Raw genomic sequence first — 12,728 nt, 5'->3', positions numbered from 1 at the left:
GTTCTGTGGACTGCTGCGTTCACTGAGCGTGGGATTTTCCTCTGACCAATCAGATTCATTCTGTAAACAATCCGCGTGTCAACAGGAAACAGGAAGCCCGGCGCAGGAAGTGGCCCTCCTCCTACACAGGAAGGGCTTTGATTGTAGCTCCGCCACCGAGCCGCTGCCGCTGTGCACGTGGAGTGTGCACGAGGAGGTAAGTGGAACACACACGTTACTTCTTCTGTGGTTTCCCCTGAGACAGACGTTGTCATGCTGGTGTGTTCCAGGTGAACTTAGACGACCTGTTCTCGCCGCTGCGGTTCCGTTCGGTCCGGCGGTCCGGTCTAACGCTGCTGCGGGACCACGACGAGCCCGAGTCAGACCACCGCCTCACGCGCCTCAGGCCCATGGACATCGCAGCGTTCCGCGTGGAGCTGGACTGAAAACCAGAGCAGCCAATCAGAATGCAGCTTGGAAATAAGCTGCTTCCTGTCAGCTGACAGGAAGCAGAAAGCCATTTAAGGTCGGGTAATTTAACAGGAAAAACACTGAAGCTAAATCTGTTGCTACGGCAACACGCAGGGACCAATCATATGCTTTGCTGGGTGGACGTTGGTGATTGTAACATTGCATTCCTGTTGTGTGTGACAATGATCAATCTGGTTTATTGATCCGTGTTTCTGTGAAAAGGGCATTCTGGGAAAACTTTCAATTTTATTTTAAAAATATTTTATCTTTTGGAAAAAGATCAGTTTTAATTTGAAATAAGTTATTTTAATTGAGATTGTGGTTTCTGTTGTTCAGGTGTGTACGCATGTGTCTCGTTTGTTCTGTTGGAATAAAAACTTTGAAATGAATCGGATGAACCGCATCAACCGAATGAACCGAATCCACCAGATCAACTGGATGAACTGCATGAACCGAATCAACCAGATGAACTGAATCAACCGATTGAACCAGATGAACCGGATCAAAACGATCAACCGGATTAATCGAATCAACAGATGAACCGGATCAACTGGATGAACCGAATCAACCAGATGAACTGGATCAACGGTATGAACCAGATGAACCGGATCAACCGGGTCAACCGGATCAACCAGATGAACCGCATGAACGAATCAACCACATGGACCAAATCAACCATATGAACCGAATCAACCGGATGAACCGCATGAACGAATCAACCACATGGACCAAATCAACCATATGAACCGAATCAACCGGATGAACTGCATGAACTGGATGAACTGGATGAACTGGATGAACTGCATGAACCGAATCAACCGGATCAACCGGATGAACTGACTCCCCTAAGGACAACAAAACCTGCAGCCTCCACTTCTCAGGGGGCGGAACTTTAGTGTGTGCCGGCAGCAGAGGGACATTTTAGCTTTGTTAGACCTCTAACCTCTCCGAGCCCGGTCTCCAGACTTGGAGTATGTTTAACGTCCTTTCTGGAAGGACACCTGGACATCAGTGTCGTCTTGTGCATTTGCTTTTTACATCTCTGAAGAAACAAACATGTTTACAGTTGATCGTTTGTTCTTGATCCACCTGGCTGGACCAGATCGTGGACCTGATCCACCTGGTTGGACCAGATCGTGGACCTGATCCACCTGGTGGGACCAGATCGTGGACCTGATCCACCTGGTGGGGCCAGCTCCCGACATGATCCACCTGACTGGACCAGATCGTGGACCTGATCCACCTGGTGGGACCAGATCGTGGACCTGATCCACCTGGTGGGACCAGATCGTGGACCTGATCCACCTGGTGGGGCCAGATCATGGACGTGATCTACCTGGTGGGGCCAGCTCCCGACATGATCCACCTGACTGGACCAGATCGTGGACCTGATCCACCTGGTGGGACCAGATCGTGGACCTGATCCACCTGGTGGGGCCAGATCATGGACGTGATCTACCTGGTGGGGCCAGATCATGGACGTGATCTACCTGGTGGGGCCAGCTCCCGACATGATCCACCTGACTGGACCAGATCGTGGACCTGATCCACCTGGTGGGGCCAGATCATGGACGTGATCTACCTGGTGGGGCCAGCTCCCGACATGATCCACCTGACTGGACCAGATCGTGGACCTGATCCACCTGGTGGGACCAGATCGTGGACCTGATCCACCTGGTGGGACCAGATCGTGGACCTGATCCACCTGGTGGGGCCAGATCATGGACGTGATCTACCTGGTGGGGCCAGCTCCCGACATGATCCACCTGACTGGACCAGATCGTGGACCTGATCCACCTGGTGGGACCAGATCGTGGACCTGATCCACCTGGTGGGGCCAGATCATGGACGTGATCTACCTGGTGGGGCCAGCTCCCAACATGATCCACCTGACTGGACCAGATCGTGGACCTGATCCACCTGACTGGACCAGATCGTGGACCTGATCCACCTGGTGGGGCCAGATCATGGACGTGATCTACCTGGTGGGGCCAGCTCCCGACATGATCCACCTGGTTGGACCAGATCGTGGACCTGATCCACCTGGTGGGACCAGATCGTGGACCTGATCCACCTGGTGGGACCAGATCGTGGACATGATCCACCTGGTGGGACCAGATCGTGGACCTGATCCACCTGGTGGGACCAGATCGTGGACCTGATCTACCTGGTGGGGCCAGATCATGGACCTGATTGACATTGTGGGACCAGATCATGGACCTGATCCACCTGGTGGGGCCAGATCGTGGACCAGGTGAGTTCTTGGTTGGATTTAGGAAACAAAGTTTTGCTGAATCTGATATCTAAAGTTCTGGATGAAAATATGGATTAATTTGAACGCAAACCACGTGACGGTCCCCGGTTCCGGCAGCAGATGGCGACATTTCCGGCGTGGAGGAACAGAAGAAGAAGAACGTGTCGGTCAGCTGGTTCCAGGTCCGGTCCAGAGTTTCTCCAGAACTCCTCTCGCGCATGCAGGTGTATTCATGTCTGCACAGGTGAGTCCGCGAGGAAAACCCGCAAATCTCTTCGCAGCTTTTAGCGTATTTCTGCGCGCAGAACAGCGGAGCACGCGGTTGAGGTGCGTGGAAGGTAGGTGAGAGTGCGCGTGCTGTGGAGGGACTGGAGCAAGGTTCAGACTGGTCGGAGTGGTGCACGGAGACTGGGAACCGGACCGGACCGAGCCGGACCAAGCCAGTGCCATTAAAGGTGGAAATGCGTAAATCCAATGGGGACCCTGTTAGTCTGGTGACGTCACGTCCTCGTGAAGAGCGCGTGACGTGACGTGATTATAAACTCTGACAGTTTTATAAACTGATCTAAAAATCTAATTAGTTCCTTAAACCGAGTTTTTCTTAAAGTTTATCATTAAGAAGTTGTACCGTAAAAGACTGATTTAACTCCTCCCACTTGTTAATTATTTACGACCGCAGGTATGCTAATGAGTCAAAACACTGATTTAGTTTCCTAGACAACCGATTCGGTTCTGATCCGAGTCAGAACATAAATTCTATTCATCCCGATCATCTGGCGCCGTGTCCCAGTTCAGGCTCTGTGTGAGGACTACATAGACTACCAGGTCTACTGACGACATAGACTACCAGGTCTACAGACTACCAGGTCTACAGACTACCAGGTCTACAGACTACATAGACTACCAGGTCTACTGACTACCAGGTCTACAGACTACATAGACTACCGGGTGGTCTACAGACTACATAGACTACCGGGTGGTCTACAGACTACATAGACTACCGGGTGGTCTACAGACTACATAGACTACCGGGTGGTCTACAGACTACATAGACTACCGGGTGGTCTACAGACTACATAGACTACCGGGTGGTCTACAGACCATATAGACGACCAGGTGTTCTACATCGTCTGCATATATCTGAGTTTGCTGCCAGTAAAATGAGACGGTCTATCAAGTGAACGAGAAATACCCATAGCGCTCCAGTTCTCCGTTGCTTAGCAACTGCATATGCCAAGTTTATCTAATCACACGTATGACCTCCTCCACCTTTACATGTGATCTCCAGGTTGACAGGTGAGCTTCTCTCCTCCAGGTAACCGTCTTGTACTTTGCTAAGAGCGCCGAGCTGACTGGACTGAGGGAGGAGGAGCTTGTTTCCGTGCCAACACCAATAAGCAGCAGGGACCTTTGGGCATTGTTGCTACGGCAACACCCGAGGTACAGAACCCCTCAGGGAGATGTACACGTTACTAGAGACTGGAGCAGAACTGGGTCAGAACCAGTGGTGACTAAGTGTGTGTGTGTGGGGGCTGGGGGCTGTGTGTGCGGGGGGCGAGGGCTGGGGTGGGGGATGACATCTGCCTGTAGAGCTAAGCCAGCTAGCTCCAGTCTACGACTAGCTAACTTGCTAACGAGGCAGCCATGCTAAAGCTAAGCTCGCAGTTAGCCGGTGTTCTGGCGGCTTGGCAGACCAGGTTTACGTTCATCTGCCGCTTTTGGTTTCTTTTCCAAAATCACAAACCAATGAGTCTAAAAAGACGTTACAGAAAACCTTTATGTCGGTAAACGGTCTGACGGTTCGTGGGCTTGGTTCCGACCCGTTCGATGCTACGCCTGCACTTAAAGCTAGGAGCTGCTATTCCGGTAGGTTCGCTAAACAGTCACCATGACGCTAAACGTAGTGATGTGTGGAAGGTCCAGTTGCATTTAGAAACCAGATCGGTTCCGAGGTAGACCGGATGGGTTCCGAGGTAGACCGGATGGGTTCCGAGGTTGACCAGATTGGGTCAGAGGTAAACCGGATGGGTTCCGAGGTTGACCAGATTGGGTCAGAGGTAGACCGGATGGGTTCCGAGGTTGACCCGATTGGGTTCAGAGGTAGACCGACTGGGTTCAGAGGTAGACCGGATGGGTTCAGAGGTAGACCAGACTGGGTTCAGAGGTAGACCAGACTGGGTTCAGAGGTAGACCCGATTGGGTCAGAGGTAGATCAGATTGGGTCAGAGGTAGACCAGACTGGGTTCAGAGGTAGACCGGATGGGTTCAGAGGTAGACCCGATTGGGTCAGAGGTAGATCAGATTGGGTCAGAGGTAGACCAGACTGGGTCAGAGGTAGACCCGATTGGGTCAGAGGTAGATCAGATTGGGTCAGAGGTAGACCAGACTGGGTCAGAGGTAGACCCGATTGGGTCAGAGGTAGATCAGATTGGGTCAGAGGTAGACCAGACTGGGTCAGAGGTAGACCCGATTGGGTCAGAGGTAGATCAGATTGGGTCAGAGGTAGACCAGACTGGGTCAGAGGTAGACCAGACTGGGTCAGAGGTAGACCGGATGGGTTCAGAGGTAGACCGGATGGGATCAGAGGTAGACCGGATGGGTTCAGAGGTAGACCGGATTGGATGAGAGGTAGACCGGATTGGATGAGAGGTAGACCGGATTGGGTCAGAGGTAGACCGGATTGGGTCAGAGGTAGACCGGATTGGGTCAGAGGTAGACCGGATGGGTTCAGAGGTAGACCGGATTGGGTCAGAGGTAGACCGGATTGGATCAGAGGTAGACCGGATTGGATCAGAGGTAGACCGGATGGGATCAGAGGTAGACCAGATGGGATCAGAGGTAGACCAGATGGGTTCAGAGGTAGACCGGATTGGGTCAGAGGTAGACCGGATTGGGTCAGAGGTAGACCGGATTGGATCAGAGGTAGACCGGATTGGGTCAGAGGTAGACCGGATTGGATCAGAGGTAGACCAGACTGGGTTCAGAGGTAGACCGGATTGGGTCAGAGGTAGACCAGCCTGGGTCAGAGGTAGACCAGCCTGGGTCAGAGGTAGACCGGATTGGGTCAGAGGTAGACCGGATTGGATCAGAGGTAGACCAGACTGGGTCAGAGGTAGACCGGATTGGGTCAGAGGTAGACCGGATTGGGTCAGAGGTAGACCGGATTGGGTCAGAGGTAGACCGGATTGGGTCAGAGGTAGACCGGATTGGATCAGAGGTAGACCAGACTGGGTCAGAGGTAGACCGGATTGGATCAGAGGTAGACCGGATTGGATCAGAGGTAGACCAGACTGGGTCAGAGGTAGACCGGATTGGATCAGAGGTAGACCAGATTGGGTCAGAGGTAGACCAGACTGGGTCAGAGGTAGACCAGACTGGGTCAGAGGTAGACCGGATTGGGTCAGAGGTAGACCGGATTGGGTCAGAGGTAGACCAGACTGGGTCAGAGGTAGACCAGACTGGGTCAGAGGTAGACCGGATTGGGTCAGAGGTAGACCAGACTGGATCAGAGGTAGACCGGATTGGGTCAGAGGTAGACCGGATTGGGTCAGAGGTAGACCGGATTGGATCAGAGGTAGACCGGATTGGATCAGAGGTAGACCAGATTGGGTCAGAGGTAGACCAGATTGGGTCAGAGGTAGACCAGATGGGATCAGAGGTAGACCGGATTGGGTCAGAGGTAGACCGGATTGGGTCAGAGGTAGACCGGATTGGGTCAGAGGTAGACCGGATTGGGTCAGAGGTAGACCAGACTGGGTCAGAGGTAGACCAGACTGGATCAGAGGTAGACCGGATTGGGTCAGAGGTAGACCAGACTGGATCAGAGGTAGACCAGACTGGATCAGAGGTAGACCAGACTGGGTCAGAGGTAGACCGGATTGGGTCAGAGGTAGACCGGATTGGGTCAGAGGTAGACCGGATTGGATCAGAGGTAGACCAGACTGGGTCAGAGGTAGACCAGACTGGATCAGAGGTAGACCAGACTGGGTCAGAGGTAGACCGGATTGGGTCAGAGGTAGACCGGATTGGGTCAGAGGTAGACCGGATGGGATCAGAGGTAGACCAGACTGGGTCAGAGGTAGACCAGACTGGGTCAGAGGTAGACCAGACTGGATCAGAGGTAGACCGGATTGGGTCAGAGGTAGACCGGATTGGATCAGAGGTAGACCAGACTGGGTCAGAGGTAGACCAGACTGGATCAGAGGTAGACCGGATTGGGTCAGAGGTAGACCGGATTGGATCAGAGGTAGACCGGACTGGATCAGAGGTAGACCGGACTGGATCAGAGGTAGACCGGACTGGATCAGAGGTAGACCGGACTGGGTCAGAGGTAGACCGGACTGGGTCAGAGGTAGACCGGATTGGGTCAGAGGTAGACCGGACTGGGTCAGAGGTAGACCGGATTGGGTCAGAGGTAGATCAGATTGGGACAGAGGTAGACCAGACTGGGTCAGAGGTAGACCGGACTGGGTCAGAGGTAGACCGGACTGGATCAGAGGTAGACCGGACTGGATCAGAGGTAGACCGGACTGGGTCAGAGGTAGACCGGACTGGGTCAGAGGTAGACCGGATTGGGTCAGAGGTAGATCAGATTGGGACAGAGGTAGATCAGACTGGATCAGAGGTAGACCGGATTGGGTCAGAGGTAGATCAGATTGGGACAGAGGTAGACCGGACTGGATCAGAGGTAGACCAGACTGGGTCAGAGGTAGACCGGACTGGGTCAGAGGTAGACCGGATTGGGTCAGAGGTAGATCAGATTGGGACAGAGGTAGATCAGACTGGATCAGAGGTAGACCGGATTGGGTCAGAGGTAGACCGGATTGGGTCAGAGGTAGACCGGATTGGGTCAGAGGTAGACCGGATTGGGTCAGACGTAGACCGGATTGGGTCAGACGTAGACCGGATTGGATCAGAGGGGCTGCTTGTTTAGTGGTGTCAGCTGCTGACCAGTAAAATGTGACCAGTTTCTGCTCCCAGTAAAACTAGTTGGTCTGGAACCCGGTGTGTGTGTCCAGACTGGCCGTCCTGCAGGGTCAGGTGGTGTTGGCGGTGCGTCAGCAGTACGTTGCCGTGGGCGACCAGGTGGTGACTCTGGCAGACGGAGACGAGGTTGCCGTGGTGCCGCCGCTCAGTGGAGGATAAATCCAGCGGTGAGGATCAATACAAACTAATTGTCTAAACCAATTGGACTGATCAATAACTGCTGTTGGTGTTTGATTCCAGAGATGTGGGAGGAGCCGAAGGACATCTTCAAGCTGAGCCGTGATTGGCTGTCCGTACAGGAAGTGGTGGACTCTGTCAGCAGCCCGTCCTGCGGAGCCGTCTCCGTCTTTATTGGTGGGTATCAATCAGCTTTCTGATCACTCTGATCCAGCAGGTTCTACTTCCCTCTGCAGGCGGGCCGGTCCAGAACCACTCACAGGTCCATGTGCTTTCTGTTATACTTGAGTCCAGAATCTGGTTCTGTTCATGGTTCTGGTTCTGGGACTATGGAGGATCAGGAAAGTGAAGAATTCAAACTCACTTACTTAACAGGGGTGTAATAGTGTGTGTGTGTGTGTGTGTGTGTGTGTGTGTGTGTGTGTGCGTGCGTGCGTGCGTGCGTGCGTGCGTGCGTGCGTGCGTGTAGGTACAACGCGGGAGGATGAGGTGGATGGCAGGAAGGTGATTGGTCTGGAGTACGAGGCATATGAGCCAATGGTCCGGTCCGAGTTTTCCCGGCTGGCGGCGGACCTGCGGACACGCTGGCCCACCGTGACCCATGTCTGTGTCCACCACCGGCTCGGGTCAGCTGCTAACGCTAACGTCACTTTTGACCCAAGACCGTATCAGAAAGATGGACGGAGCCTCCAGTGGTTAAAAGTGAAACCAAAAACCTGCAGTTCCCCCTTCATCCACTAGGGGCTCCTGAACAGAGCGAATCCCCATAGACTCCCATGTTAAAAAGACCAACTTCACAGCAGAAATAAACACGTTTACAGCAGAAATAAACACGTTTACAGCAGAAATAAACACGTTTACAGCAGGAATAAACATGTTTACAGCAGGAATAAACACGTTTACAGCAGAAATAAACACGTTTACAGCAGAAATAAACACGTTTACAGCAGAAATAAACACGTTTACAGCAGAAATAAACACGTTTACAGCAGAAATAAATACGTTTACAGCAGAAATAAACACGTTTACAGCAGGAATAAACACGTTTACAGCAGGAATAAACATGTTTACAGCAGAAATAAACACGTTTACAGCAGAAATAAACACGTTTACAGCAGGAATAAACACGTTTACAGCAGGAATAAACATGTTTACAGCAGAAATAAACACGTTTACAGCAGAAATAAACACGTTTACAGCAGAAATAAACACGTTTACAGCAGAAATAAACACGTTTACAGCAGAAATAAACATGTTTACAGCAGAAATAAATACGATTACAGGAGGAATAAACACGTTTACAGCTTGGTACAAAAATCCATTTTAGGTTTAATAGGTCAGGTTTACTTTCATGACAACTGTGGGGAGAGTGAATTTTTTTTCTAACTCGCCCGTTTAAAAGTAATTTAATCTCGAAGTTTGGCATATTTAGGGGCGTGTCCTTTTGATTGACAGGTACCCGATCTCCCGCTTCAAGTCAGAAGAACGTAGAAGAACCGCGGTTTTTAGCCGGTTAACAACGTGACTTAGCTTTAGCCCACTTACCTCCGTTAGCTGGTTAGCTCCTGTTATCTCCGGGTTAGCTCGGTTAGCTCTTAGCTACAGAAAGGTCAGAGTTCGCTCGATGTCAATCATCCACCATGACGCTCACAGCCCCCCTCTCAGCTCCACCTCTTTGCCCATATTTGTATTTTCCGGGCGAGACGACACGCATGCCCCTGCCAAGATGGTGATGGTAGGAACCGCCCACCGAGCTTCAATTCAGCTCTTCAGAAACCTACGGGTGACGTCACGGAGGCTCCGCCCATCTTTTTATGTACAGTATGTGGTATTTACATGAGACTTGCCTGACCGTCCCACTCCCCTTTCAGGTGGGTGAAGGTGGGTGAGGCTAGTGTTGTCATGGCGATCTCGTCGCCTCACCGCCAGGACGGCCAGCAGGCGGTCCAGTTCTGCATCACACAGTTGAAGGCCAGCGTCCCCATCTGGAAGAAGGTAGGAGGCCAGGACCGGTCTGGGAAGCGGGTCAGAAGCAGGTCTGGGAGGCGGGTCTGTACTCTGTGGAGAGACTGATTTGTGACTGTGATTGACAGGAAGTCTACAACACGCAGGAGGCGAGCTGGAAGAACAACTCTGAGTGTCCCTGGTCCGGTCCGGAAGTCCATAACAAACCTGCAAGCAGCACCACAGCAGACGGGTTGGAACCTCTGAGACAGGCCAGAAACTGTGAGATGGGTCAGAACATGTGAAACCAACTGGGGTTCTGGTCGGTTATTCATGTTGATCTTAACTGTTTTTGTCACGTGTTCCTGAACGCAACTCGACTGAACCCGAACCAGAACATTCTGGAGTGGTGGTGGTGATGGTGATGATGATGAAGATGAATGTCCCGCCTTGTAATAAAGTTTAAATAAAGATGATGAAGAAAAGTTCTTTAATCTCATCTTGACGTAATCGCATAGAAACGGCTCAGTTTCTGAGCAACAGCAGCTGACCCGGAACAGCCAATCACAGCGCTGATCTATGTCGTCACCCACCAGGTAGGATTCCACCGCGATTACCTGGCAGACACTTCCGGTTTGTCCGCCTCGCCTGCTGCGTTCAGGGCCCGCAGGAAAAATTTAGTGAATCTTATTTTGGTAAATGTTTGACTTTTATTGTGATGTATATCGTGTTTTATTCTCTTCAGTCCTCCGTGGAGATGCAGCTTCTCGGTTTCTACAAGCAAACCATAAAGAAACGTTTGACAGCTCAGTTTTCCTCACCTTTCATATGTCTGACTAAAACTATTTTAAGAGGCGTTCGGCATTACTAGTAAGGGGGGGGGGGGGGTGCAGTAAATGGGAAAATATCAGACTGTACAAAGAGACTATATACAGTTTATGGGAAATATGAGTAAATTTTACAATCATTAATTTTTTTGCTGAACTTTTGCGGCAGTTTTTAAAAGGAGCTTTTATTGTGAAGATTTACGGAGGCTCTCCTTCCGCCCTCTCCTCCCGGTCGGTCAGCTGACGGCTGGCGGTACGCTGACAGGCAACCATCCAGGACCAGCGCCGCCACACACACACCTTCAGGCGGACTCTGCCCGCTTGAGCCCCCGCCGCTGGAGCGCTCCAGTTCGGGACTGCTTCCGTCAGGTGGAGGCCGGATCGTCGGCCCAGACGAGTCGGACTCTTCTCCTGGCCTCGGGCCGGTCGGCTGGTCGCCCCCATCCCGGCCCTGTTGGACTCGAGGCGGCCCCCGCTGAGCGCCATGGCCCTGCTGGACCTCGCCTTGCAGGGCCTCGCCGTGTTCGGCTTCATCCTGTTCCTCGTGCTGTGGCTCATGCACCTCATGTCTATCATCTACGTGTGAGTGATCCGCAGCTAAGCTAAGCTAGCAGGCTAACGGCGGCTTCCTGTCTGCATCCCGGGGGGGGGGCTGTATCCTTCCTGCGGCGGGCCTCTGGGCGTGTAGCCGTTTATCGGTGTTCGGATCGGAAGTGTGTGAGAGAGACTGCCGGTCAGCCTCCATGTCTCGGAGGGTAGCCGGTTAGCTCCGGGTTAGCTGGTAGCCGGTTAGTTCCTGGTAAGCTCCGGGTTAGCTGGTAGCCGGTCAGCTCCTGGTTAGCTGGTAGCCGGTTAGCTCCTGGTCAGCTCCTGGTTAGCTGGTAGCCGGTCAGCTCCTGGTTAGCTGGTAGCCGGTTAGCTCCAGGTTAGCTGGTAGCCGGTTAGTTCCAGGTTAGCTGGTAGTAGGTCAGCTCCTGGTTAGCTGGTAGCAGGTTAGCTCCAGGTTAGCTGGTAGCAGGTCAGCTCCTGGTTAGCTGGTAGCCGGTTAGCTCCAGGTTAGCTGGTAGCAGGTCAGCTCCTGGTTAGCTGGTAGCCGGTTAGCTCCAGGTTAGCTGGTAGCAGGTCAGCTCCTGGTTAGCTGGTAGCCGGTTAGTTCCAGGTTAGCTGGTAGCAGGTCAGCTCCAGGTTAGCTGGTAGCCGGTTAGCTCCAGGTTAGCTGGTAGCAGGTCAGCTCCAGGTTAGCTGGTAGCCGGTTAGCTCCAGGTTAGCTGGTAGCAGGTCAGCTCCTGGTTAGCTGGTAGCCGGTTAGTTCCAGGTTAGCTGGTAGCAGGTCAGCTCCTGGTTAGCTGGTAGCCGGTTAGCTCCAGGTTAGCTGGTAGCAGGTCAGCTCCTGGTTAGCTGGTAGCCGGTTAGTTCCAGGTTAGCTGGTAGCTGGTAGCAGGTCAGCTCCAGGTTAGCTGGTAGCAGGTCAGCTCCTGGTTAGCTGGTAGCCGGTTAGCTCCTGGTCAGCTCCTGGTTAGCTGGTAGCAGGTCAGCTCCTGGTTAGCTGGTAGCCGGTTAGCTCCTGGTTAGCTGAGACAAGGCGGCTGCTAAAGACATTTTATGGGTTTAAGTCGGTTCCTGTTCTGGAGAACCTCCGTGAGAAGCTGAAGATGTTCTCTGGTTTCTCCGGATGCGGCTGCTCGGTTCCGCTGGTTTGAACTGGACTGGACTAGTTGTGGTGGGGTCTGTTGCTGGGAGACCTGGTCCTGGTTCTGATCCTGGTCGACTCCATAAGCTGAATCAGGTGCTTGGGACTGTTCCAGGATTTGCAGAAGTCTTTCCCAGATGGATGAAAGTCCGCTGACTGCCGGCTTCTGGTGGTTTCCATGGATACAAGACTGCTCGGGTGTAGGGGGGGTTATCCTGGACAGACTCCTGGAATGTCCCATGAGCCAGAGCACCAATCAGAATTCACTCTGTAATCATGTGACCACCCTGCGCTGTGATTGGCTGGCGGCTCAGACTGAAGTGGCCCTGATGTGGCGTTAGAACCTCGGCGTGGTTCTGGTGTTGCAGGGTTTTCTCCAGACCTAACTACATGTGAAACC

At 52.6% G+C, this 12,728-nt stretch overlaps 3 protein-coding genes across 5 annotated transcripts in view; all 3 read left to right on the top strand.

Moving 5' to 3' along the window:
* man2a1 (mannosidase, alpha, class 2A, member 1) overlaps positions 1-1,382 on the top strand; it is a 100,448-nt gene extending 99,066 nt beyond the window's left edge. Inside the window, exons 23-24 of one of the 2 annotated variants that reach the window (XM_079256742.1) lie at positions 86-196; positions 270-1,382. In XM_079256742.1, the coding sequence (XP_079112868.1) occupies positions 86-196; positions 270-425 (267 nt within the window). In that variant the 3' untranslated portion in view covers positions 426-1,382. Of the gene's footprint in view, positions 1-85; positions 197-269 lie in introns of those variants that run through there. The other variant, XM_079256743.1, reaches the window with a different exon arrangement.
* A 1,214-nt stretch (positions 1,383-2,596) lies between these two features.
* Positions 2,597-10,455, top strand: LOC306768673 (molybdopterin synthase catalytic subunit). 2 transcript variants are annotated; one of them, XR_013771662.1, is made up of 6 exons: positions 2,597-2,704; positions 2,825-2,948; positions 4,020-4,144; positions 7,723-7,857; positions 7,931-8,044; positions 8,337-8,360. XR_013771662.1 is itself a non-coding variant. In XM_079257088.1 (6 exons), the coding sequence occupies exons 3-6, from the start codon at positions 7,933-7,935 to the stop codon at positions 10,114-10,116; spliced, it is 549 nt and encodes a 182-aa protein (XP_079113214.1). In that variant the 5' UTR covers positions 4,032-4,144; positions 7,685-7,857; positions 7,931-7,932; the 3' UTR covers positions 10,117-10,455. The 2 variants fall into 2 exon arrangements, 1 of the variants encoding a protein (XP_079113214.1); XM_079257088.1 differs by lacking the exons at positions 2,597-2,704; positions 2,825-2,948 and adding exons at positions 9,739-9,862; positions 9,961-10,455 and having other exon boundaries at positions 4,032-4,144; positions 7,685-7,857; positions 8,337-8,493.
* Positions 10,456-10,883: 428 nt separating this feature from the next.
* ugcg (UDP-glucose ceramide glucosyltransferase) overlaps positions 10,884-12,728 on the top strand; it is a 33,388-nt gene continuing 31,543 nt past the window's right edge. Inside the window, exon 1 of the mRNA XM_079256133.1 lies at positions 10,884-11,220. Within this exon, the coding sequence (XP_079112259.1) occupies positions 11,123-11,220 (98 nt within the window). The 5' untranslated portion in view covers positions 10,884-11,122. The remainder of the gene's footprint in view (positions 11,221-12,728) is intronic.

Source organism: Telmatherina bonti, assembly GCF_933228915.1.
Source record: "Telmatherina bonti genome assembly, chromosome: 17".
In the NCBI taxonomy this organism is placed as follows: Eukaryota; Metazoa; Chordata; class Actinopteri; order Atheriniformes; family Telmatherinidae; genus Telmatherina; species Telmatherina bonti.
This window is presented reverse-complemented; position numbering and strand designations above follow the sequence as displayed.